At 35.1% G+C, this 13,761-nt stretch overlaps 1 protein-coding gene across 1 annotated transcript in view; it reads right to left on the bottom strand.

Annotated features, from left to right (window-relative positions):
• Positions 1-13,761, bottom strand: part of LOC124365043 (vacuolar protein sorting-associated protein 13D-like) — a 189,889-nt gene that overhangs the window by 47,499 nt on the left and 128,629 nt on the right. The window contains 6 exon segments of the mRNA XM_046820942.1: positions 959-1,183; positions 3,721-3,936; positions 6,416-6,595; positions 7,810-8,023; positions 10,259-10,475; positions 11,268-11,421. Coding sequence (XP_046676898.1) covers positions 959-1,183; positions 3,721-3,936; positions 6,416-6,595; positions 7,810-8,023; positions 10,259-10,475; positions 11,268-11,421 — 1,206 coding nt within the window.

Here is a 13,761-nt window from a genome sequence, read left to right as displayed (position 1 = left end):
GTTTCCTGCACTTTATTTGACAAAAAATTGTGTTTATTACTTAAAAAAAAAAAATTATTAGTATTTAAAATTTTTTATTTTTTACTTTTTTGAGTTTAACTTGTGATACACAACAATAAAAAGAACATTGGAAAAACATTGATTACATCACTGAATTCCTATTTTTATTCTATTGAAATTTACAAACTTTCAAACTGATAAATTAAAAATTGTGAAAGTACAAAAAGAATATCCAAAAGTGTGCTAACCTGGAAAAACACTCCGTTTTGCCTAATCTGTTAAATGTCTTCTTGTTTTCTTGAAGGTCTTAACACAAGAGTCAAAATATTTCACAGATCAATAGGCTAGGAACTCTCTTGAAATAAATAAAAATTGTTCTCTAGGGATCACTTAAAGTAAACAAATAACTATTTACATAAAAATGTACAAAATAGAAAATTTTAAGAGAAAGTTCAGCAGAAGTGTAGAGGGTAACACTTGGTGTGCACTCCTCTCTTACAATTAGCACACATATAGGATGATTTTTTTAGTTTTCCTCCTGATTTAGTGCTTGCTACGCTACATACACAAAAGTTTTTTTCCTTTTTTTCTCCAATTGTTTCAAAAAATTTTGACAGCTGGGAAACGAAATGCACAGAATAGCCAACTTTAAAATCAAAATATGGCTACCTAGTATGACTTATAAACTGGGTAATGTAATTATCGGAAAGATCGTTGTATTGTGATTCTAAAACATTACAAGTATATTTATTTTGACTAATTAAAGTAATTTTTATTTTTTTTTTTACAAAACATCCGAAAATACGGACGCTGGCAAACTACGCACAATAATCCAACGTCCGAAAATTCGGACGTTGGCACTAAAAGGGTTAACCTCATAAATCATGTTATTCCTACCAATCCTCTTTACACCAACATAAAGTTTACGGAGAATATAACTGATGGATGAATAACTCACTACAGTGGAAGCAAAACACAGTTGAGCAAACTGTATTCTGCGGGTAGACTTGTTGTGTATCTGGTAGTGAGGAGTGAGAGTGACAATGTTGGTACACCTGTAGCGGCCACGACCGGGACGTATGTCTATCCCGATCATGTACACAAGATCAGGTCTGTTGTCCCACTGAGTCACCCGCAGTCTTCGCACCTGCACACCTGGCTGTAGTCTGAAGTGTTGGCACCACTGAAAATATACAGGACCACCTTTGTGTCAATCAATATCACAACAACATACAAGAGTTATCAATGGAATACTCTACTCATAAATCAACTTTTGGACACTTCTTATTGGAAAATCAAAGTAAGGTGATAAAAGGAAGGTTTTTACAGACTTTCTTTGATTAGTGAAAGAAATCTCAACCAGACAGAGAAGATCATATGAGATTTAGTCTACACACGTAGCTATGGTGGGAAGGGTTAATTCCATGTGAATGTTGAGTTCAGCTCCAGTTCACTATCCTCCTAGCACAGCGTCTGGAATCTAACACTGTCACAGACTTGACTCCTGGAATCTGGAGTCACAATATTTCTTACACAATCTCATATCATTGTTCGCCTGAGGTGACAATACAAACACCTCTTCACCTAGATTTTACTATATTTCTATATTTTGTAGTCTAGATGTCTCTGATGTCAAAGTGATGTAAAGAGTTTGTTTTAAGCTTCTTTGTCACCAACTTTTTAAAATCTTTTCAGACGAAAATGACTCCAGTGTCTAGCAATCAAGTCTGTGACAGCATCGGATTCTAAATGCATTAGGAGGAAGGTGAACTGGAGCTGAAATAAACATTCACATTGAGAGTTAGTGTTTGTCATATAATATTACACTTCCTAATACATGCTGTCCATAAACACAGGTATTAACAGCTTGGACTGATTATTCTGCTTCCTGACTTTACAACAATTACTAGAGAGATGTGCCTTACATTTTTAATGGGCATACCAATCCCATTGATCTAGTATCCACCAACAATTTGGAGTTTACTTCTGCTATAAGTTCCCTAGTCTGAAAACCTTGTTATGAATCATTTTTACAATGAAAGAGGAGTCATCAAAGTTAAAAAAAAAGATAATATTTGTAACGTTATGTTCTATTTTCCATTGTTACTATGATTCCATGTTAAATTAGATATTAAACGTAGTTAGTTATTTATACAGTGCGCAGTACAGTAGTAGTGCGCAGTACGCCGTAGTGGGTACGGCGGTTATCGCAAGATAACCAGATCAAGCAACGCCGAGCGTGGCTGCTGCTTGGACAGGTGACCGCTGAGCGATCCTGTCCTTGCAAGCGGCCCGCCTGCTCGGCCATTGGTGGTGGTTCAGAAGTCACTTTAAGCCGTTGGTCCCTAGGTTAAGTGTTAGAGAGGGCTTCTTAGCCCTAACTTCGCCTGGTAAAATAAGACCTTTTTTTTTTTTTTTTTTTTTTTTTTTTATACACTATAAAAATTAATATTTCGATCAGTGTCTTCAACTTAAGGCTAACAAATATTCTTCTCCAAATATAAATGATATTAGGAATATTGTACTTTAAATCAATTATTAATTAACCAACAATATTAATTTTGCACAATGTATTAAACTTCAAAATCTTAAATACATGTACAAAGGTTTTTACAGGCAAAATTGTGTTACCTCACCATTTTTTTAAAACAAGAGAGGCCAATACCCTTTTAAGCCTTATTCTGCCCGTCCTCATAGGCCACTGGCCTATGAAAGGATCTTACGACACAGAATAAGGGGGAGAGTCTAAAGAATACAAGGCTTATGGTATTGATAAAAAATACTATGGTCACAGACTGAATTTGAACCTGCGCTATCTCTAACTCAGATTCAAAGTTTGGCGTCTTAGACCACTCGGCAATCGGGATTGCCATAAAATAAACAAACATTCATAAATTATTAATTTAAATACAAACATTCATCCACTGCTACTACCAGTCAAAGTAGGATTTCATTCAACTTGCATTCTAGATGTCCCAAATGCCATAACCTAAGATTGTCCATTGCAATATCCACATAATACAGAGTTGCATTACAGTATCAAGGTATCAACAGTTATCAATACCGCAGCTCTTTCCACTCAATTCTGATACCAATACATTGAATGTACTATATTACCGTTCTTAAAATATGTTTCAAAAGCCATGATATTTTATGTTTATGTCTTCATTCTGGAATAAATAAAGAATTTAAGACAATGAATACCCTGCAGAAAGAACAACCGCACATTAAAAGACACCCATATCCCAGTTGGGACATTTGTAGCATTAATATTTCTCTTATTATAAAATATATAAAAGAATTTTATAGTAGAATTTTTTAGACTTACCTATATTCTTAGTTACACAGGTATCGATATTGAATTCATTACTGAGAATTGCGATTACAATTTTTGAAATAGGTAACAGAATTGAAATCAAATTCATGTTTTATCGGCCCACCCCTAAAAGAGTATCTAAAGCCTGAAAGAGAATAGGGTTGCCTTAATAATTAGAATTATTAAGGCAACCCTTTAGAACTGTCTGAATGAGAACTGATTTCAATCTTGATTTGTAAAGTTTTGCAATAATGAAGCAGTGACTCAGATATTTATCTTTAGTTATGAAGTGGATTGTATATGTCAAGTGTGACATAGAAACCTTAACATTACTTCTTTTATGAGAAACAAAAGAAAATTAGCATATTTCCCTAAGTTGATTATCATTGACACCTGTGGCTCACCTGGGGAGTTCCCTCAGGATGCACTTTGCTGCCCACCCTGGCTACCACCATGGGGCTGGCATCCTGTTCTACGAATGAAAACAGCAGTGGTGCCACCATTCGCGCCACTTCATGTTCCTCGTACTGTCCGGCAGTTTCAGTTGCTACCCCCTCTTGCCTGAACACCAGCGGCAGCCCCGTCTTGTTGACCAACCAGAACGGTGCTGACACCGATACCTGTCAACAGGTTGTCACATTAGTTTGACATGTAACTGTGTCAGCTGCTCATCATTCACTTGGCTGAAACCCTTTACAACTATTAAGCGTTCATCTTTATTAATGTCACATTTTAAAATGTATTTTCTTCATCTGAAATTTATTCAGGCTGTAACTTTACTGTGACACAACCTCAGATAATGTGAGAATTTTGAGTGACCTTGTTATTGGCGAATGATTTGAGAGAGAACGAAAGATTTAAGATATAAAAAGTCTTAAGACACAAGGTTAAGCATAAACTTACAAATTAATCAATGTGTGGCAACAAACTTGCCAGAATGTGTTATTGGAAACAAAGAGAACAGGAGAGTAATGGTCTGAAGGAGATTTTTCTTACCAGAAGTGACTCATATTATTTAGAGCATTGTATTGACATGTTTATACATGAATACACAATCAAAGTAATCATTTTTAAGGCTGCTAGGTTAAAGACATTTTCAATTAAACTAAGTGAAATTATCAATAAAATATTAATTAAAGAACTCACTGTGTAGGTAGGTATTTAAAAAATTTAATACGTATAAATATCTTGTATTAATAAAATTTTGTACAATAAAAACGATTATTTGAAAACTAAATTCGCTAGTCAGTTTGTAGTATTGAGAAAAAAAATTTAAACTCGAACTTGCTAGTAAAAGTGAGCTATGTGACTGATATCAATGGAAGTTACATGTGTCCAAGCGTACACGTAGGCCACCACTGAAGTCTCTTGGTGGTTGCATTTGTACCACAATCTGACATTCAAGGACCCCATTACTTCCTAAATCACTCTTTCTTGCATTAATGTAAATACATTAAAAACTATATTAATTTAATTAATAAAAAAGGTACATTTTTATAGAGGAAAACAAACAAAGGACTTCCAAAAGCTGTATCGGTTAAACCACTATGTTAAGAAATCACTAATATTTTCATACATTTACTACAAATTAATGTCATAAAAATCTAACACCAAAGAGAAATAATCAGTTTTTTTCTAATATTATTACAACAAAACCATATAAACAAGTCAATATAAAAAATTAAAACCTGACATTAGTTATGATATTTATTATGGGTAACAGTGTACTAAATTTCAGGTCTTTACCTTTCCTGGTTTACTTCAGTGAGGCATTCAGAAATTTATAACCTGTTGATAGAACATCCTGCAGACTGTATAAAATAATAATGTTTCTAATATATTGTGGTTTTTTTTATCTTACAGCATTTATAATGTAGCATTACCATCTTAGTTTAAATACAATCAATGTTATTGCTAATGGTAACATTCATTAACTTTTAATGTTTCCTTCTGTTAAGATTTCCACTCTTAAAAGTTCAAAGTTATTCTGATATTACAATGGTTTTACTCCTCTTTAACCTGTTGGATCCCGTAGCCGCACAGTTGCGACTGAGGCAAGTGTGCAGTCGTGGCCCGTTGCCGTACTGTTGCGGCCGCGCGCAGAGCGTTTTATTTTTGAGTTTTCTTCAACTCAATTCGCTAAATTAAATGACGTTCAATATACCGGGTTACTCGGGAGAACACTGGCTTTCTCGTGAGGTATATTTTGTTTCGCGCTACGATACTTGGCAGCCTGTTTTTTACTCTAAACGTCGAGGCGTTTCAGCCGGTTGCTGTTGTTTGTACACAATAATTATGGCTTCGCGTAAGCATGAGTTGTTTGATCAAGATATTAATGAATTATTGGGCAGTGAGTTTAGTGAACTATCTGATAGTGACGACGAAAGTGATGTGGATATTTTCAGTCGTGTAAGAAGTGGTGATTTTATTTTTAGTGAACTAGTTCGTGATGCAGACTTTAACCACGATTTAGGTTATCTCGATGAACCAGTACCAGGACCATCAGGTGATACTGTTTATTCTAATAATCGTCCAAATAAGCCTACTTTGGATAGTGTTGACTTGGTAATAAACGAGGTAGTTCAAAATTATATAATTATATTCAAAATTATATAATTATAATAATTATAAGTTGATTTATAAAAAATAAACTTACACTTGGAATCAAAATATATATATATATATATATATATATATAAATTTAAATATGTATATTTGAATTTAGAAATATCAATAATATGAAATAAATAAACATAAAAATAAAACTTATGAGTATATGATTATGCAGATGCAAAAAATAACTATAATGCAAAGTAGTAACCAAGTGTCAGAAAAAACCCGAGCCAGCAGATGCCCCTGTGCTGCCATAACCCGGGACTCAGCAGGTTAAACAGAATTTCACTGTTAATTAGTAAAAATTTTACACCACAGGATGTAACCAAGGGTTTGAAGGGAGTGTATGTTAACCTTTATAAAATACTAAGCATTACTTTTTTTATAGTGTCTAAATTACTCCTTTATAAGTATCAACTAAATATATACTATCTACGGTTTATAGTTATTACAGAGTACTAATAACTAAGATAGATAAAAGAATACCTTGAGACCTGTGCCTTGCTGAGCTACCACACTCGCAACCACCTGCAGTCTCCGCCTGGCCTGATCATGAAGTCTCAGTTTGTGGGTGAAAGGGGTTGGGAGGGGTGGAATGGTCAAGGTCCCCACCCCAGGGTAGTTCTCCAGACCGATGTTCAGCTCTATCTGGTGGTCCTGATCCACCTGCAACCACCACATTAGCGAGGGTTAATTTGTTCTGATGTAAACATAACTAACTACACCCTATGGATTCTGTTTGTAAAAATCCAAGCACTGGTCAGACCCATTATAAATGGGTAGATTTGATAACAGCTATCATTTTGTTGTTATTTTTATTAAGTATTTGAACCCTAGATAAGTTGCTAGATAAGATGTTCAGTTTTGTTGTGGTCCCACTGGGAATACAGGGAAGTAGTAAAGGGTAGGTAACAAGTCGGTTCACTTCACTGAATCCTCCATATTAAATTCATGGAAGCAGGTTACAACAAAATCATGAAAAATAATTAGACTTTATTACTTTTTATTTAATGCCAGAGCTATTTTGATAACAGTTTAAGAAAACAGGTTAAGAAAATGCAGATATCTCTATTGCAGATCTGGTTTCTTAAATTTTTCTTATCACTTTATCTAGCCTTGAAACTACTACCCAAATATGCTATGTTGAGAATGTTATGTTCCCGATGGCAAGAAGGTGTCTACTCCAGTTGTTCGTCTCCAATCCAAACCATTGCCCAGAATCTCAAATAGCCAACTGAGACGTCCTTTTTACTTTGTACTAGCAATTATTGTACTGCAATACTACAATCAATTATGTAATAGTTAAACTTTCAAAAAGAAAGTCAGCACAATTATTTTCTTAAATTAAAAATGATATAATCTGAGAAAAAACAGTAATTTTGTATTTTTAACCATTTTGATTCACATCCATTTCGACCTCCACCAAAATTAGCATAACTCACAATTAATTCTTTTCTTGGAAAAATCCTCTATCGATTTCATGAAAACCCAGATTATGTGCTTATACAATGAAAACTTACTCTCAGATCCTGGACTGTGTGGGTAAGAATAGATTTGTCAAGTGAATTATGAATAAAAATCAAACACTGCTCACAGAATTTTTGTAGACCATTGCTTTTCTGTTTTCAATGCAATTTATTTTAATTTAAAACATTTAATTATAATATTTGCAACAATAAACATGTACTTAATATAAATGATTCAATTATACGTTGAATAGTTTATAGGTCGTTTTACAAGTTCAAATATATGAAAATCAAGGGTCTATCTTATATCGCAACACCAGTTCAAAAGGTTAAGTGGTGAATGAGATTCGTTGCTGCTCATAAATCTGTCCCCCACTATTTTACTCTGTTGTACACAGTTCCTAGACAGCTGACCTGGTGTATCGCAGCCTCCTGCCCAGCCCGGACACGGCCAGAGACCATGTTTTTGACAGAGTAGTTGAGCTCGTAAGGCAGCAGGTTTACTAAGGTGAGAGAGTTGAGCAAGGTGATGGTATGAGCAGGCTGCAACCACACACTGGACAGGGGAGGAGCCAGGGGTGGCGGCCGGTCCACAGGATAGTTCTCTCTGCGAATCACCACTGAGAACCTGTTGTCAAGAAAATATGTGTCTTACTTACTGACAAATAATGAAACTGTTACCCAATTTAGAATTAATTATTAAACAAAATAATTAGGCCACACTTTAAAAAATTCAAATTTGTTGGCTAAATCAGAAATGTCGGAGGACACAAAACAGTTATTTACAATAACAATATTTTATAGTAATTTAGTCTACTCTGAAAGATTTAAATATATCAACAAATTATTATTATTAGTAATTAAGATTTATATTCTGAAGATGTAAAACCATAAATTGATTACCTCAAAAATGCATTTTGTGTTAACTACATCACATCTTTAGTTGAATTTTGTTGTACAAGTATTTTGTTGAATTTAGTTGAGTTTTGTGTTTTTTTTTTTAGTGTTTTGTTGTAGATGAAAAGTGACTACTAACAACTTAAGTGATAAATAAATCAAGAAAATTTCAAAAATTTATAGATTAAAAAAGCTGATTGTGTAACACTCAACTAGTAAGTCTTTAAAATTAATTTAGTTAACTACATCCATAGACATACACATAGATATAGACATTCTTTATTGCCATTAAAATGAGATGCAATAGTCACATAACAACTTCAAATCTAACCCAATATCACAATAAACAACTTCATTGAAAGTTATATGTCAGAACTAAACGAATTAGCAAATACATTATCAGGGAGGTCATTAACCATAATCAAAAAGAGAAAAGGGCCCAGAACAGAACCCTGTGGGACACCATATTTAACTTAAGCAGCATCAGATACAAATTTTTGAGAACGATTACTTAAGTAAGATTTAAAGAGTTTCAGTTTAGTGCTGTAATGCTCAAACTTTATCAGAAGTATACCACAGTCAACACATTTGAAGGCCTTACTTAGGTTACACATAGTAGAGCTTGTAACAACTTGACTTTCTAATAGCCTTCAAGTATTGAATCAACAAGACCACCAACTGTGCCAACCACAGAAATACCAGACCTAAAACTAAACTGAGTAGGAGTCAGTAACCGATTTGTATCAAAGTGTAAAACCAATCTGGTTCTTGACTACCACTTCCACAATGTTTGTTATGACAGGGACCAAGGATATAGGCTTATAGTTAACCGTATCCTCCTTGTTTCCCCTCTTAAAAACTGGTACAACCTGTAATAACATCACTTGTTCAGGAAATGTGCTTTCATTTAGACAAGTAGTTATGTAGAAGGTCAAGGGTAGAAATTACATCAGTAATAGATTTTATAAAGTCATTACACATGTGATAGATATCTTTAGTTCTAGGTGATTTAAGACTAGATATATACCAAGCACTTCATACGGTATCACACTCTTCCACCTAAAACGGACATCGAGTCTGGGCTCCTGGCTCAGGAACACTTCCACTGAGGCCGCTGCAGGAGAATCCTCGATCACAGTTCTCCCACCATGCCCTCATAGAATGTGGTGAATTCCTCTAGAGATAGTGAGATGACAGAATGAGAGGAAGAGTCAGTCAAGGATCTCAACACCTGCCATGCAGCTTTAACTTTATTTCTTGAAGTGTCAATAATGCACTCATTGGTAATTTTCTTGGCTTATCGTACAGCAGCTTTATAAAGATTTCTTGCATTGATACGCCTGCTTGTCCTCAGGTAATTTGGCACAATTTGCAATCATTACGTAATTTTTATTTTTGTAAAGCTCAGGTGAATAACAGCTGCCAGTATTAAGCTCTTCAACCATCTTAGGACCCTGCGTCCATTGTATGTATGGGAAGTATATCTGCATCATGTTTAAAATTGTACCAAAAAACAGATTCCACGATGAAGTTGAGTCTCGACCACCCAGAAGGAACAACCAATCGATAGTACTCAGATGATCCCGAAACAGGTTAATTTTACTGTGTGAGAAAATCCTAATGGGCACCATTGGATTCTCTGTAGGTACTTCACCGTTAACGTTTCTTCTAGAATGTATGAAAGTTATCACCTGATGTTTATCTTAAATAAACACATCAACTATCAAACGTAACTCACTTTTGATTGAGGCTGTGATTGCTGTGACATTGATGCATTTCCTCCACGGCGCGCTGTGGTCGAGTACCTGATGTTTATCTTAAATAAGCATATCATCTATTGAACACGACTCACTTGTAGTTGAGGCCATGATTGCTTTGACATTGATGCATTTCCTCCACAGCGTGCTGTGGTCGAGTACCTGATGTTTATCTTAAATAAGCATATAATCTATCGAACATAACTCACTTGTAGTTGAGGCCACGATTGCTGTGACATTGACGCAGTTCCTCCACGACGCGCTGTGGTCGAGTGACATGCTGCCAGGTGATAGGCCGGTTGCAGAATGCATGGTAGTGGGTGGGCACCTGAGATCTGTCCAGAGGTCGCACCCACACCTGCGCAAGTGCGTAGGCTAGCGGCACAGACAGTGTGGCTCCCGGGTTGGCTGTCAGGTGCATGGGAGCTGGGGGCAAGACACATCTCTATTATAAGACCGTCCATTCTAATAATGACAAGAGAACAAATTTACAGATAAATAATAATAGTTGCAATACTATAAAATGGAAACATATACACTTAATATTTATAACACTTTTTTTATCATAGTCTCCATGCGGTTATTAAACTCTCAAACTGGCTTTTTGTACTTTTGTGACAGATCTTCTTTAAAAATTCATAAAAACACTACGACATTGAGGTTAAGAACAAAAGCATAAGAATCCTAGTGTTTGCCCTAACCCTCCTCGTGCCCAACCATCACCTTTCTGTTCCCTTTGTTTCATAAGACACACTGTGATACCACAGGAAATGCCAACATTGATATCCTTGTCAGTGTTCCACCTTTGCTAGTAGGTGTGTGACTTGTTTGTGCTCTTGACTCCTGTGCAGTAACATCACTTTGGTTCATTCTCTCCAGTCTGGACTTCATGCTAATGGTGTACCAGTCAGGTATCACTTAAATCTTTGAGTGGTAGTCCATTGCGGCACTTTTTAGCATTTAAGTTTTTGTTGTTGATGTATTAGGGTTTTTGACACCTGAAGAAGAGACCAGATTTAAATACAAAAACTTGGTATTGTATTTTTTGTGACATATAATGATGGAAATGTTCGAAATTCTACTATACTTTCAAATTATCCATCGTCAATAATAATCTTTGAAACTAGATTTGAAATAGTCTACTGCTACGCCAAAATGAACTTAGATGAGTAATCATAATACTCAAGAGAACAACATTGTGTGGAGTGGTGTACTTACAGCCAGAGTGGATATGTGTGTTGTCCAACTTTACTTCCACTGTATCTACCAGTTGGTTGCACAGCTGCAGAGCTGATCTGACTGTCACCAGCTTACGAGCCGAGCCTTCCAGCGTTACCTCCAGTACAACTCTGGCTTGGGGCAGCTCACTATGCTGTCAACACAAACCATTCACTAAGTACATATAGTTCTGATAAAAAATAATGAATAGTAGATGTATCTATTGTATTGATGTTTTATGCACAAATAAAAAATAAATGCAACCTGAAAACTGCTGTTGTTTTCCTATTTTATTATGATATTCCATGACTTTTAACATAAATTCTATACTATAACAACAACTTGAATTTATTTGAATATTTTAAATTATTCCTGATTTTTTCAACTGCTGGACTTTCTGTACCAAGCGTTATGTTATTTTATAGTTAAAAAATTTATTTGTATAATATAAGCATGTAAGAATAATAATTAACACTTAAAGCATAGCACACAGATAATATATCTTACCATCAGAGTCACACTATTCACAGCATATGGTTATAAATTATATTGTTTTATTTTTGTTTATTGGGTACATGCACAAAGGTTGCCGTGAACGTGTAGGGATACGTAAATGTATTAATTTATTAATCAAATTGAAACATGTGATGTGCCAAAAATATATCAATAATCAGTGAGTGCTATTCTTTTATTGTTGTTTTATCTGACAATATGTGGTGCAGTCTGCAGATATATGTGTATTGCACACCTACGTGTAGAGCTTTTGTAAAAAATATGTTTTTTTACTTCTTCTTCCATGAAACAGAAAAATACATTAACCCACTGCGGATCGTGAAAAACGGCGCGTGCGCGGGCCTTATAGTACGAATTAATCCGTATTACAACGCAGCACCCGCAGTGGGTTGCACGCCTACCTGCCTGCTTAGCGCGCTCGCTAATTATACATGTTTTGTTTGTTTATGTTGTTATTTATGTTATATAAACATTATACAGATCATATTAAACAAGTATATTATACTAAAAAAATGTAAAAATACAAGTACGTAACATTTTTACTAACGTTTTTTTGCGTGTTGTAGCTGCTTGATGTAGGACGGATCAAACGTTTTACACAATAAAAAAATGTTGTAATAATACTGACACTTCAAGAAACAACTAATCTAATATTTACAAAATATTTACACTGTATTTGAGACTGTCTTTTGTCTTAGTAGTGGATTTTAGTGTGATAGCCCGCTCGTCACTGTCAACATTAGTATCCGCGTAATTATGAAAAACGTGGACAAATACGGCGTGATAGAACCGTCTACATCCTCAATAACACTATCGATATCACTTTCATCACTTCCAATTTCTAATAATAGTCTATCTAATTCAGATTGATCGTAAATTGTCACCCATTTTATTTACGTACACGCACACGAGGCAAAGGAAAATCGAACGCCACGACTGTACGCCTTAGACAAACTATTTGTCGCAAATAATAACGTTAATTGACCGATAACGAGGGGAGTATTTGTGGACGAGTACCAGAGATAAGATAGGAAGCCAGTCCAGGAAAACAGACTATAAATATCTCCGAGGCTTATAACAGCGATAAGCGTTCAAAACAAATGAGTCATCCGTACCACGTCATCCGCGTGAGGGTCACGTCATTGTGCTTTTGGTCCACGCCTCGCTCCGCGTCACCCTCACGTCGTTGATCCGCAATGGGTTAAACTTTTACAAATCTGAATTTTCTTAATATCTAAATGTACCTTACTTGTACCCACACAAAATTGTCTTCAGAGCTTTAGAGGTTAAAGCATTGTGTATCAACAATAACAGAAGCAGTTCACAGTTTGTATTATGTGCTTTGATTCAGCTTATCAAAATTAATAGGATATTATAGCACAGTGAATGAAAGTTTCAATTTCTGATGAAGATATTTTGAAAATGGTAACACTCGGGCTTGTTTTATACGAGAAGTAACTTTTCCAGTTAAAGCTGATGCTCAATAATGTTCAAATACTTAAAAAAGAAAAGGACACAAGATAGATCCTTGTGGAACTCCTTAGTGTTATCCAGTACTGTTAATATCCCCCCCCCCATTCTGAACCTGCACACACTAACTTCTACACACTAAGGTATGAAAAAAGACAATCGTGTAGAATCCCCTGCATAAACACAAACAGTTTGTCTTGGGTGTAGGGTCTAAAATCAAATTGCAATCAGTTAAAATTGATTTTATTTTAGTAGAATTATCATGTTTAGTTTCTCAAGTTTTCATTTCAACTATATATGAGTATTTCAAGTTATACTTCTTTACCTCAAATAATAATAAAAATATTAATAAATAGTCAAAAGATATGGGTACATCAAGAAAACCATGATGTATTAATAGTTAGAAAGTCGAGACTCCACATTAAGTGTGTTTCTCGACTTATCTAAGGCATTTGACTGTGTTGACCACTCGAAATTGCTTGACAAACTTGAATCTCATGGCATCAGAGGC

The sequence above is a fragment of the Homalodisca vitripennis genome, chromosome 6, assembly GCF_021130785.1.
Source record: "Homalodisca vitripennis isolate AUS2020 chromosome 6, UT_GWSS_2.1, whole genome shotgun sequence".
In the NCBI taxonomy this organism is placed as follows: Eukaryota; Metazoa; Arthropoda; class Insecta; order Hemiptera; family Cicadellidae; genus Homalodisca; species Homalodisca vitripennis.
This window is presented reverse-complemented; position numbering and strand designations above follow the sequence as displayed.